A 13,905-nucleotide genomic window follows, 5' to 3' on the forward strand; every position below is an offset into this window, starting at 1 on the left:
TTGGCTCATTATGGATTTCATGGAAACTGATTCCCTGAAAGTGTTTCCATATGTGTGTTCCCAATATATCCCATCCTCTTCTAAATGGGAGTACAAACTCGCACACGAGCTGGAAATGGCTTCAGGATGTGACAGAGAAGTCATATGACTGGAGTGGCACTGTGTGTGGCCCTTTCTGAAAGACACGGTGTCCTGTGTGCTGGCTCCCATCCTACAGTAGATCCAGTTTCAAAGAATATCTTCCTTCCCGGATTCTTAAAAGCTCTTAATCAAGAAGCAGCAAGAGATCCTCTGTCCTTCGTCCTCAGGAGGGACGTGTATTATTTGAACGGGGCTTGAAAAAAGAGAGTTGGGATGGGGAGGAAAAAAAGGGACTTAAAGGGTGAAACTACAGAGAAGTGCCAAGGGCTTCCCCCCCCGCCACCCACCCCTGCAAAACACAGTTTCTTTGCGTCTGCTCGAGGATCAGATGGTATTTCTGAGTTGCTAGCTTGCAGTGGAAAAGTACAATTCATGACAACATTGGAAACAAATATTTATACTGGATAGTTAAGGCACATTTTTCTGAAAAAAAAAAAAAAAAGAAAGTAACGAAGTCGACTGTGAGCCCCAATGTATATTATCTTCCCATTCACTGGATTTGTGGAGGATTCTTGTGCTGACGGTCTCCATTACTGTACATGCATCGCAGATCTCTCAGCCCTGTGGTTTCACCCCCTTGATGTATACAACTCTGCTTAGGTTGCTATCCAAGAAAAGCCTCAAATGTTCCCTCTGATGCTTTTCGTCTGGGGCTTGCGAAAACCGGCAGCGGCTGAAATTCAGGCAGGAGAAGTTGGGGAGAAGTGAACGGCGAGCGGTGCGCGCCTGCGTGCCTGTGTGTGTGTGTGTGCCGTGCAGCGCTGCAGAGCTGCTAAAGACTTATTTCCAGGAAATGTGATTTGCTTCTTGCTTCCAAAGTAATGCGTAGATGGCGTGAGACTTTGAACAAGCTTTAAACAATATTACCAATTCCTTTCCGCATGAATCACCCGAGACTGAAGTCACCGAGGTGAGGTAGCCATGACGGAGAGGTTCAGAAGCTTCCCACCATCCACGACTTGCAGGCCACAACCACAAGCCAAGGACATTTTTCTTTAATATGACATTTTGTCCCCCTCGTGTGGTTCTCCTGAGAGAGGTGTGTGATTCCTGACTAAGTGAAGCTTCACGAGTGGCAGCATCTTTAAACGAGACACAGGTGACTCGGGCTTTTGCCTTGCTGCTCCCAACAGCCCATCTAAGGGTGCTTTTTTCTGGTCAAGGGAGCAGAAATTTCTACCCATTCATACACCTAAATTTAAGACAAGCTACTTCTTGAGGTACAGACAGCAGCGACCTGTGTTTGAGCACGCAGTGTGACCCAGCAAGGCTTAGGTGCTTACAGAACATCACCTCCTTTCTGCGCCGTTCGTCCAGTCCGACCGAGTCCAGCTCCCATGGTGGAGCCCAGGCTGGAGAAGTGCAGAGACCCCTTTTTACATTAAGCAGTGTAACAGCTCGGCCTGGGAAACACTCTCCTCCTGCTGCACGAGTGGTTCTTTAATGGTCGACGCTAATTACGTTATTTATGGGGTGTTTCTCCCAGCAAAGGGCTTAGGTGCCGCACCGTAAATTCCATGAAAATATCTATCTGTAAATTAATCCGTGGCATTTGAGGTGCCAAAGTCCTGCTACCTAAATACCAGGAGGCACGGGTTTAGGTGTGAGCTAAGGTGCAGAGGGACGGCCGGAGGAGATGTGCTAGGTTTAGGTTCTCATGTGTTGTGTGCGAGGCTCTGAAGGGGTTAAAATGTTCCCTCCTCGCCTGACTTTTGTGAGACTGCTGTGCTTAATAATGCTGCAGTTTAAATGGTCCCAACTAGGCCTTGAAGTTAACACCTTGTTGAGGTGAAGGAAAGAGGAGGGGGGCCAGTTCACACCTTTCCTGCTGTTATTGTTTGCAGGGAGACCTGCGAGGTGGGAAAAAAAAAGCAAAAAACGAAGGACCTCCCCTTCCCCCCCCTATTTTTTTTCTGAGTGTTGAAATTTTTGTTGAATTAAAGGGCGGGAAAGGACATTTGAAAACACCCCATTTCCGACCTTAAAAGCTTGCAAGCATTCGAACAAAGCACAGTCGACCCAAAAGTTGACCAAAAGTGGGTGGGCAGGGCTCTGAGTGCTATTTCGGTGGCGCTGCGTGACCCTTGCAGCACGTAGCCACATGCGTGGGAGGAGTGTCCCTGAGCTCGGGCATGGGGCTTGCATTTGTAGGATTCAGGGACTAACAGCAGTGGCAAGGAATGGATGCACGAGGAAGTGTCTTGGGCTCCCTGGGAATCGCAGTCCCAGGCTCCATCCCACAGCTGCATCCAGAGGCTGGTCCGGAGCCTTTGGAGAACCAAAGACTGACCTGGAAGGAGCCAGGAGCAGGATCGTGCTGTGTGTGATTCACTAAATGCACATTCACGGAGGCAGGTGAAAAGAATTTAACAAAATGAAGAGTGAAGTAAAACTCTTCCCCCGATGGAGGAGGATACTTGGAGTAACAGCTACCGAAAAATCACTACCCCGTGCAAACACATCAGAAAGAATTCTGGAGATTGCAAAACTGAGTGCTCAGAAATTGGGAAATGTCAGTGCTTACGCTGCCCGTGCAACCTTAAATCAGCCTCATTCTGCTTATGCGTTATATTACAGATTTTAATTACAGGATCACATGATACTTTTCCCACGGGATTCCTGCCTCATTCAGCGCGCAGGATGGACAGTGCTAACTTAATGAGCAGCTCTTCAATATTTTGTTTTCTTCTTGTTCTTTGCATTTCCCCAGGCTTTGCTTATTGCAGAGCATTAAATTTTTCTCTGAAGAAGGAATTCTTAATTTCTTGATGGGCTTTGCTCTAATATTTCTGCCATGGCATTTGTATGCAGTTCGTTGCAGTGTAATATTCCCAAGAATTAAAGAACTTGCTTAAAAAAGAGTACCAAGACTGACTCTTAAGGTGTAATGTAATTCATTCCCCCTTTTTTGTGTCACCTACAGCATGACATTTTTTCTGCATTTAACCTGATGTTCAAACCTGAGCTCCTGTTGGCTTCAGCTGCAGCTGTGAATGTTTAGCACACGTGCAAATCAGGAGCCAGCATCTTTGCTGGGCACGGAAACCAAGGAAAGGAGCGGCAGTCACCACCTGTAAAAATGTGATTTAAAGAGATTTCGGCTGAGGCACGCAGGAACAGTGAGGCAGAAACACGCAAAAAGTCCAGTTTGCTCAGAAAAATAGTCAGGTCTCCCTGGTCTTGTTCCCTCTTCTAATTTCTTTCAACAGTGGGTCTGGGAGATAGATAGACGGCTTCTTTATTACACAGCTCTGATACTTGTCCACGGAGGTCTGCTTGTGTGCTGCCTGCAGGAGGGATCGTGTAAAAGCAATAGCACGCTCCCCTGTGATTCAGTGCTGTCTCAAAATGCGTACGGAGAAGTAACTTTAATGCTGATATTTCCAACCTTTCTCACTCTTCGCACGCTGACCTTAATGATAATCTTTTGTTGGTCCCTGGCTCTGTGTATAGTTTTTTTAATTTCAAAAAAAAAAGCAAACCCCAAATATCCCCACCTTCCCAAATTTTCCATGCAGTATCACACAAACATCCATGCGGACCATCATTTAGCTCCTTTTATGCTGTTTTTTGCCATTCCAGCTCATGGAGCAGCCGGTGGCAGTCAGGGACAGATTCTTGGTCAGGACTGTTGTGAGGAGGGGTAGGGATGTCCCCGTGTGTCACCAATACTTGCCAGCGTTTCAGAAAATGAGACTCAGGACTCCTCAATTTCATTCCAGTCTCTGGACAAGTGTCTTTGTAGGGAGACAGTGTCTCCTGCCCATTTTAGGCAGAATGCTTATAATTTGTTCATATTTAGCTGGATTTTCGTCGCAACATCTCTCACACAAAAGCCACTCCTATTCCAAAGTTCAAGTCCTTACTTCAAAGCATGGAACTGGTACAGCTTTTCAAAGGGAGACTTCTCAGAGTTTAAGATTAGTAAAACAATATATTTTTCCCAGCAGAAGAGTTTCAGCTGAAATTTTAAAAACAAATAAATGCATAAATCACAATTTAGCCCGAGACAGACGCCCAGCATGGACAATTTCAGCCAGAACATTTAAAGTTTGGCAAAGCTGTATGAGACTGAAAATCGTCTCATAATGTGAAGTGTGTGGCATGCTTCATACCAGGCGATTTTATCAGCTGTAAGTAGTCCAAGCTGCACATACAATTCATAGACGTAGATGTTAGGGAAAAAAAAAAAAAAAAAGCTGTGGTAGAATAATTAGAGCTACATCCCAGCCTGAATCAAACGAATGAACAAAAAAAATATAAGATCTAATATCTACTGCATAAGATTTAGCACTGAAGTTCCCCAAAAAACAAGCGGATCATTTAGCTGCTGGTAAATATTTATGCAACTGAATTTCCTTGAGACGGTCTGCTCAGTGACTTCAAAATACCACAACGCTCTGTCTTCTTGCGTCTTGTGACTACGCATTGACCTGACGTGCTAGACATTTCCCTGTCAGACATATAAACCAAGGGACCCTTTGTCTTTTTGCTAATGACTTTATAGCATAAAACGACAAAGCAAATTGCAGAAATGACAAAGAAATTGCAATATCTGTTAGCTACAGAGTTATCCTACAGCCCTTTAAAGCTGACGTCAGCTTGCTATGCCCACAAGGAGTTAACCTGTCCACGGGACATTATGATCTTTAATAATTGGAAGTGATTGGCCAAAGTGCTGTAAACCTGGCAGAAATTTGTTGCCTTGTTTTCTGCAAACCACAAGCACAGCGTATTAATTGAGAAATGAACGTTAACTGGCATTAGCTGGCATCTGTAAACTGAAAGAGAGGAATGGCCACGGCACTCGCTCGGCTCTGAGCAGCAGAGCTGCAAAGCTGCCACAGGTAAAATTGTCTTTTAAAGGCGAATGCAAAACTATTTTAGTCGGCTGTTGGCAAATCCCCAAGTCTAGGGTTTTTAATGAGGCTTCTGCGTCAAAATAAGTGAAACCACATGGAATTTTAATTGTTCTTATTCTAAATATGAAACACACTGGTGAAGTATTCTTGAATCTAGTATCGGAGCATATATATTGGCACATTAACGTTACCACGTTTCTGCTCTAAGCATGTATCTCTCAAAAAACCTGAGCACCGGGTTACCTTAGAGAGGAATTTAGATTTTAAAAAGGTTTACCCTGTGCTCCTTCAGAGGTAAAGGTTTTGTATGTGAAAGACATTTTGGTTTTGTGTTGTCGAACGCTGCAAATTGATCAGCTTCTGAGGGGAAAAGATCTCTCGCTGTGCTTGTTGTCGTGTTGTCGTGTTTCTCTTTCGGGCGGCATGGAAGAAAGGCGATTCTTTTTACACCAGTGTGGTTTCGCAATTTTTCAGCCACGGCGTAGGGCGGAGGATCTGCGCTTCACCCGTTTAATATACGCTATCACGAGAGTGGGAATGCACAGATGCAAATTATTTTCTTGCTCTGACAGTGGAAAAATTAGCATAAATCTTTAATCCTGCTGGGGAGAGGAATAAATAAATTATTTACTTGCGCTGTCATGTTACTATATCGCTGATCAACACTGCTGCTTGTGTACGAGCAGATATACAAAGATGGGTGCCGTACCCAGAAAAGCTGCTTGTGTTCCCAGTCCAGCAAAGAGCTAACCATGCATACATGAATAGGCATCTGGTGTTTGCAAGTTAGTACCAAAGTCAACCCTCACACAAGAGAAGGAGGGAGCCCAGAGAAGAGGGGGAAGAGAGAGGATGATACAGCATCAGTGAGATTGCCGAGCAATGAGGATGGCAAGAAGCTGACTTTTAGAGATCACTTTTTCAATAGTTTCCAGCCTCAGTTAGAAAAGAGGTTTTAGAATATGAATCATAGAAAACTTCTGATCTCCAAAAAAAAAATCTTTACACAATGGAGATTCAGAAGGCTGAGGGATGAACAAAACCTGTTGCGGGGTGTTATGAAAATAGGAGACATTTGGGCGAAAGAGGGGTTGGAGACCTGAGCGTGCGGGAGTGGTGCAGACACAGCCATGAGGGAGATAAGAAAGGGCTATGGTTATTTTGCCTTTGGGTAAAAAAATAGGATTGCGCGTTGCACAAGCAGCAAACAGTAAAAACAAACAAGCGTGAATTTACTAAGTATGTAAGGAGGTCTGTAGCCCCACATTAGAGATGCTTAAATGTGGTGTGCATGGTCCTGGTCACACAGGACATGCATGATCTGTGGGCAGCATCCAGCTGAATAATGTTTGGATCTAGCCCTGAAAAAGGGATTGGCTTTTAATGTGTAAAATTGTGTGGATAGTATTGTTATTAAAAAAAAAAAAAAGTATCAGCTGCAAAGAAACCAAAAATGCCAATGCTCTTCTACACCCTTGCACTCATAACAGGTCTACCTTTGATTGTAAAAGTCTTGTTTAGCTTCTATCGGGGTAAACTAAAAGCAACTCTGTTCATGTTGGGAGAGTTGCAATAACAATTAAAAAGAAAAAAAGGGGGGGGGAGAGTAAGCAGTAGCAGATTGAAACTCGGTATTTTGAGCAGCTGGGGAAATTATGTTCTAACCTTATATTTCCAGATACATATCAGACCTGTTCACAATATACAGGATAGTGTTCCAAAATTACAGCTTTGAATCTGGGTGGTATCGCCTCTGGCTATTGTTTGCAGTTGGGAACGAAAGAAGTTGCATCAAGCAGCGGAGTGTTTGCTGTAAAGGTACAAGTTATATTACATTCCACGCTGCTGTGGTTTCAGGGCTTGATGATGGAGACAGACCCATTCACCCCTAGGTCACTGATTCGGTTCCAGATAAAGCTAATAGTAATCACATTGTCATCAAGAGTTAAAAACGGGCTTTTACTGCCCGTGTAAAGCTCCGTGCTCGCGGTATCTCGTGAGACGGCGCATTATAATCCCCAGGTTTCAAGCTGTGGGAGTCGGGCTCCTGGCTGGCAGCGGCCCAGCTCGTCCCGTCTGAATCCCGGCTGTGCCTGAGCTTCGCCCCGCTGCCGCTTAGATATTGTCTGATACGGCCTTGAATTGATGGCGTAGGCTAAGTGGGCTGGCAGAACCAGGGAGAATTGTGGTTTAAGTCACAAAAAGCCACCACGCAAGGTGGCAGGGGCTGAGTCTCTTGCACACGCTGATGTCTGCAGCTCAGATCCCAAACCCGTCTGCAAGGAGGAGCAGTGCCGCATCCTGCACTGGGCTGTGGGGGGTGTTCCAGTGCTTAGCACATCAGTTTGGCACCTACAAGACCCTGCGTTTTCCTTTAAAGCGAATCAGATTCGGCAGCTTGGCGAGAGGTGGATCTGAAGGCTCATAAAGCTGTAGACGTGTCAGCTGGGAAGCGCAGGGGGAGCTGATTTGGCGTCGTGGGTTTTTCCTTTCATTATACCCCGCTCTTTCCATCCTTCTGTAGATATGCGTATATGTACCTACTGCATACTGGCTGAAGCAGTTGCCTCTGTTCTGCACTGTACTTTTCCACTGGGCTTTTTCTATTTCTCTTTGTCCCTTTTCCCACACCCTTTATGTTTCCCCGCTTCTCTGGCTCGCGGCGCAAGCTTCCACCAACCTTTTTTTCTGCTCTTGTCCACCCCGCAGTCTCCTAAGCAGATCACCAAGCTGCTAACGTTTGCTTTCCAGTTCTGCTCCTAAACTTTGGCCGTTTGATGTGGGATTACGAATTAGGCAAAATGAGTTTACCCATCCCTGTTTTGTGTTAGAATCAAATTCACAGTGTTACCATCCAGACGTTTACAGTAGCCATAAACTGTGTGGTCTTTTTTTTTTCAACCAGACTGCGCAGGCTATATAGGAAAACAGCTTCTTTCAATAGCAAAGTGAGTGCTGGGCTTGTAATTTTCCACAGACTGCCCTGCAAAGTAAAATTTGCATCTTTGCTATCAGCTCAGTGGCCTGGCCCAGTTTGAAACCCTTCAGACGCAGCAAATGCCGTTTGTCAGCCCTCACCTAAATAAGTCGCTTCAAGGCAAGAAGCGGGGCTCGGTCACCCCCGGTGTAACTCCACTGGTGTCAGTGGTGCAGCTCACTCGGTGTTGCCAACTGCCGTACGTTTATTACAAGTTGCACGATAATTGCCCTTTTTACCCCAAACCCCAGCTCCCGGAGGCGCGTGCTGAGGTGGGAACCCCAGCTTTTCGCATAAAACCAGACCTCGGTTTCCAGAGAGGCCACAGCAAACAGCGGGATCCACGCGACCCGAGCGCACCCTCAAAGCTCAGAAAGCAGAAGGCAAATCAAATACAAGTCCATGTTTCTATTTTTGGCCCTTTTTCAATCTCTCGATTTTTGGGATATTTTTTTTTTTCCGGGCCTGACTTGTGACCTTGGAACGCTTTGGGTTGGCAATGCCGCTCCCTCCATTGGCATCAGGGGAATCAGACCAGGGATGAATTTGGCCCAGCACTTGTAGAAGAGAGGTGTATGACTCTGTTCCTTGCAATGTGTTATTTGATATGATCTGCTGTTCTTTTGGGGGCCAAAAGAAGTGGGTTTTCTTTAAAAAAAAATAAAAAATAAGAAAAAAAAATCTATCATCACTTGATACAAAAAATGGTATTTACAGAATTGTTTTCCCCCGTCTTCTGTTATAATTTTTTAGGTGCTTCAGAGCTGGGCCCATTTTCAGATCCCAGGCAGTTCACAAGCATTTCATCCCTCACTGAGAGCCGCTTCTCCAACCCACGAATGCACTATCCAGCCACCTTTACCTATACACCGCCAGTCACCTCAGGCATGTCACTGGGTATGTCCGCAACCACTCACTACCACACCTACCTACCACCACCCTACCCCGGCTCTTCCCAAAACCAAAGTGGACCTTTCCAGACCAGCAGCACTCCATATCTCTACTATGGCACTTCGTCAGGATCATACCAGTTCCCCATGGTGCCGGGAGGGGACCGCTCCCCCTCCAGGATGCTTCCTCCGTGCACCACCACGGCCAACGGCAGCACGCTGCTAAACCCTAACTTGCCCAACCAGAGTGACGGTGTGGAGGCGGATGGCAGCCACAGCAGCTCCCCAACCGTTTTGAATTCTAGTGGCAGAATGGATGAGTCCGTTTGGAGGCCGTACTGAGATTTCTTCTGCCCGGCCCGACCTCCGCGAGCCAAAAAACAAACGGTCGACTAACTACGAAGTGCCTGGTTTTTGTTTTTGTTTTTTGTTTTTCCTAAAAAAAAAATAGATTTTACCGATATGTGCAACTGTGTAGATGGGATGATAATGGCCATAAATAACATGAGAGTTACCGACACACCACCACCCATGTTTCAGATTATGTGGATCAAAGCACATATTATCTTTTTCTTGGAACCATTTTACCTTGTTTCATATTTAAAATGTACTTTTTACACACAAAAAAATCCCCCCCACCTTTTTTTTTTTTTTTTTTTTTTTTGTCTCAAGTGTTTTAATAGCGAGTTCTTTTGCCAATGAGGAGAGAACGGACTCCCCAGCTATCAGGAGAAACATGGTGATGCAAGGCAAAGGCTGCATTCCCTTTTATTTTTTAACAACTAACCATGAACTCCAGATACAGTTGCAATCATACAACGTACGGGACCCTGCTCACACACGTAGTGCAATTCAACCGGCTTGTATTGGTGCACATAAAAAGGAAAGCAAAGATCAAGTTGCTTCCATTTTGCCATGATACATTCAGATGAAAGTAGCTGTCCCAAAACTCTGTCCAAGCCTTGCTGCAGATAACAGTTGGAACTTCTCTGTGTTCATTGCTTTTTTGGTCTGTTTTGTTTTTTTGGGGGGTACTTAACGAGAACAAGTTTTCAAGTTAGGCTAGACAACCCTGGGGTTTCCTTTTTGCTTTTGTGTCCATTCGTTTTGCCTTTGATTAGCCAAAAACCAAAAATAAAATCCAAAACCTTTAAAAACAAAAAGAAAATGTTATTACTTATGCAAAATATGAAAAAATGGCAATATATATTACTAGAGCCAAAATGGTATACATAGTATTTGTGTTTGGCTATGTTCTTTTTTATATTTTTTTTAAATTATAAGTGTGTAAAATTTGAGGTTGTTTGCTAACATGAATCATCATATAACTTTAAAAGAATATTTATAATTATTTAATGACATTTGGACCCTTTAAACGTTTCTTAATGTAATGATGTATCGACTTCGGTCTCTAAAAGTGTTTGTTTTTTTTTTCTTCATCACATTTCTGCAATGGTGTAAACCTCAAAACTTGACCCAACTCTGAAAAGCAGTTCCAGTGTGAACCAGTTTACAATGTGACTTAAAAATGAAAAACCCAACCCAAACGCATCCACATCAAATGACTTTGGATGTAGGATCTTTTTATATAACTTATGAAGGAAATATTGTGTTTAAAATATTTTATTAGCTGTCTGGTTGCCTTCAACACAGTCTTGCCTTTTAATCAGTACTTGTGGAGACACTGGAAAAATGGTAGGAAGGATGAAATGTTTTCTATCCTTCCCCTGATTTCTTTCTCTCCCAGAATTTTTCTCAGAACTTCAAAATTTAAAAGTATTCATATTTAAAATGTTCTGACAACACGATTTGAACTGTCAGATTTTTTTCCCCAAAGAAAAATCAAAATCATTTCAAAAGCTGTTCTTTAAAGCTAATCACTTGTTAAGTTTCTCAGAAATGGGAGTAAGGGAGAACTAGTATAACTTTTTTTCTCCCCCTGAAATTTCAACCCATTCTATGGAATAAAAAGGTTCAAAGTTGAAACAGAAACTTCCCAGCCTGTTAGGGAATCACCCATCATTAGCATTAAATGCTAGACTCCTAAAGCTGTTGTGTTTACTTTGCCATATTAGAGAAAGAAGCACAAGCTCAGCAATACTCGCCTCCTCAAACCCAACGCTGAAGATAAAAGTCACCTTAAAGCCACCCCGGGGCTCCCAGGCATGGTGCACCCACACAGGGAGAGCAAATTGCCCCCGAACCCCTTAGGCAACCTGTCTGCTGCCCAAGTGCCCATTGGAGGGGCCCGCATTTTGCCCACCCTTGGTGGAACATTAAGCAAGTGCGGATGGGGTTGCCCGAGCGTGGTCTTAACCCTTCAAAAGGGCTGCGACCGGCTGGCCCCCGGCACCCCCTCCTTCCCCTGCCTTCACATAGCCATAACCAACGGTCAGGTTGATGGTTGGGCTTGATGATCTTGAAGGTCTTCTCCAACCGAAATGATTCTGATTCTAAGCATCCTCCTCAGGGGCTGCCAGTCACGACGATGCTCCTCGGCTGTACTTGGGTTACCTCCAAAGTATCGCAATAAATCCACGGTGGGCATGGCCGTACAGAGCCACGAGCTCGTTGGACACCACAGCCACCATCACCGTTAGTTGATAGCAAAGCTGTTAAACTAAAACGAGTCATCCTTAGCATGGTACATTCCTCCAATTTGTGTGACTACGTGCTCTTAAAAAAAGTCTTTGCCTTCTAAAGGTTGTATACCAAGTATGCTTAAAGTATAAGTAAGACACTTTTTTTTTTTTTTTTTTCTAATAGTTTTCCTTCAAAGATGGAAGCTGTAATTGATTCTATTTATTGTTGGTTTGTGGTAGCTTGAAGCATACCACTGTCCATTTATTTGTAACTGTAAAATACGTTTGTTAGTCTCAGCAGCACTTAAAAAGCCAGTGTCTGGTTACACATTTCAGTTTTGTTTTTTGTTTAGTAAGCAAGAGAAAAAGATGTACTGCCAGTGCAAGCTGTTTCCTATTTAATAAAAGGTACTATATTTGTACATTATTTGTTATTGCTGAGAAGGGCTTTTTAAGGTTTACTGTATGCATATTAAGTAATTTTTAGGGTGCTTTTGTGTTGAAATGTTGTTAGAGTGGCTGCAGGCAGCAACCCAGATTTTTTTTTTTTTTAAGACTTTGTTGTAAAATTCAAGCACTTGGTTTTTGTTTCTGGATAAATCCAGCACAGACCAGACTTTTGTTTTGCTCAGCACCGACAGAACTCTGCTTGTGTCCCCACGGTTTTTGACCTGGGCTGTTGGGGACAAAACGTTCAAAACGTCTTCTCCACCTGGTTGAGGAGCACATGCCTGATCCCTGCTCTGGGCTTCCATCACACCGTGCAGGCAGACATCTGACTCTGCCTGCTTGAGCAGACAGATAGAAAGGAAAGGATTTTCTAAGCACTTATGGATGGAGGAGCACCAGCCTGTTGACTTTCAGGAGATCCTCTGCTCCTGAAACCTCGCGGTGCCTTTGGAAAACCTCTCCCCGTCCATCAGACTGGCGACTGAGGGAGTTGTGCAGGCTGACACAGAAATGCACATCAAAGCTTTTTGAAAACGCTTCCAAGTCCACTTGGAAATGCTTTTGATTCAGGATTTCAAACCAAATAATAATAATAATAATTAAAAAAAAAAACAACAACCAAAAACACGCATTATGTAGTTAACCTTGTGAGATTATTTGACATTTTGCGAGGTGCTTAGCATTGACAGAAAGGAGCTTTCTCTGAAAGGTACGACAGCCCTTCCCTTCTGAGTGGCAATCTTTGGCACTGGTCGTAGATGTAAAGATGAAAAATTGCCTTTGTTACTCTCCAGCTCTCTTATCCTACCAAAGACTTAACTTCCAGCAGAACAGGCACGATGTCCCTTTTTGCTGAACGGGGGATTAAATCCTCCTCCCCATCCTCCCGAGGCTAACCTCATTGGTGTCAGTGGGTCGGGACCAAGGATAAAACAATTTATTCTACCGACAGCGTCCTTAGCGTGGCATTTGTCGTTTCTCCTCAAAGACCAGCTGCTGTGTCTTTCGTAGCGTTGACCTTCTTGCCAGCAGCCCCCTGAGCAAGGGTTTACCAGTTTCGACAGGTGCCATCTCGAGCGGGGGAACTTTTGCACTTTCACACTTAGCAAAGCAAAGCTCCGCCATGGCCGGGGGAGCCTGCCATTGAACGCAGACAACAAGCCATGAACAAAAGCAATAATTAAAACCTGGACCAGCCATGAGTACAAGATCAAAGAAGCCCAATTCTCTGAACCCCTGAATTTCTTCTTGTTTTTAAATATAATGCATTTCATTTTAACATTTTCTGAGAACTTTTTAGATGTTTGTTTACTTCCATGTTTACAGATAACTCTTTGCCTTTTTTTTTTTTTTTTTTAATGCAGTACTTTTAAGTATATCAGCCAAAACCATACTTTTACAGTAACTTTTGTTTTAGGTAATGAGTGACATTCCATTTTTTTTGTTGTTAAATATGCTTTACCAGTCTTGAATTTCTGCTGGAACAAAATATTTGTAGCATTTTGTGTAAATACAAGCTTTAATTTTTTTATTTTTTCAAATGCTGTCACCGGAGATTTGCTTTTCATGCACATATTGTACAAACACATTCTGCTTTATGCCACAGACGATGATTGTGGATCAGTTTACTTCAACTTCAAAGGGACTATTTGTATTGTATGTTGCAACTGTAAATTGAATTGTTTGGCATTTTCTCATGATTGTAATATTAATTTGAAGTTTGAATTTCATTTTCAATAAAATGGCTTTTTTTGTTAATGTTCTTCTCTGCTTCTTTTTCTTCCACTATCTCCTCTTAGCCATGCAGCTCATTTTCGTGACCAGGCAGGGTTGGGTAAAGTCAGGATGCGGTAGGACGCAGTAGTGGCCCTTCAGTAGTGGTCCCATCAATTTCTGCAGTGCTTAAGTTTTCAACTGAATATAAAAAGCAAGTTTCCAGGTCTACAGGTGGTAAAGGACACCTTCTAAATCCGATCTCAACTGTTGCTTCTTTTCCTGAATCT

The 13,905-nt window shown here is 43.7% G+C and overlaps 1 protein-coding gene across 1 annotated transcript in view; it reads left to right on the top strand.

The window, feature by feature from the left end:
- Positions 1 to 13,660, top strand: part of RUNX2 (RUNX family transcription factor 2) — a 155,212-nt gene extending 141,552 nt beyond the window's left edge. The window contains exon 8 of the mRNA XM_083829796.1: positions 8,734 to 13,660. Coding sequence (XP_083685922.1) covers positions 8,734 to 9,212 — 479 coding nt within the window. The 3' untranslated portion in view covers positions 9,213 to 13,660. The remainder of the gene's footprint in view (positions 1 to 8,733) is intronic.
- The last annotated feature ends 245 nt before the right edge of the window (positions 13,661 to 13,905 follow it).

This window comes from Anser anser, assembly GCF_964211835.1.
Source record: "Anser anser genome assembly, chromosome: 3".
Lineage (NCBI taxonomy): Eukaryota > Metazoa > Chordata > Aves > Anseriformes > Anatidae > Anser > Anser anser.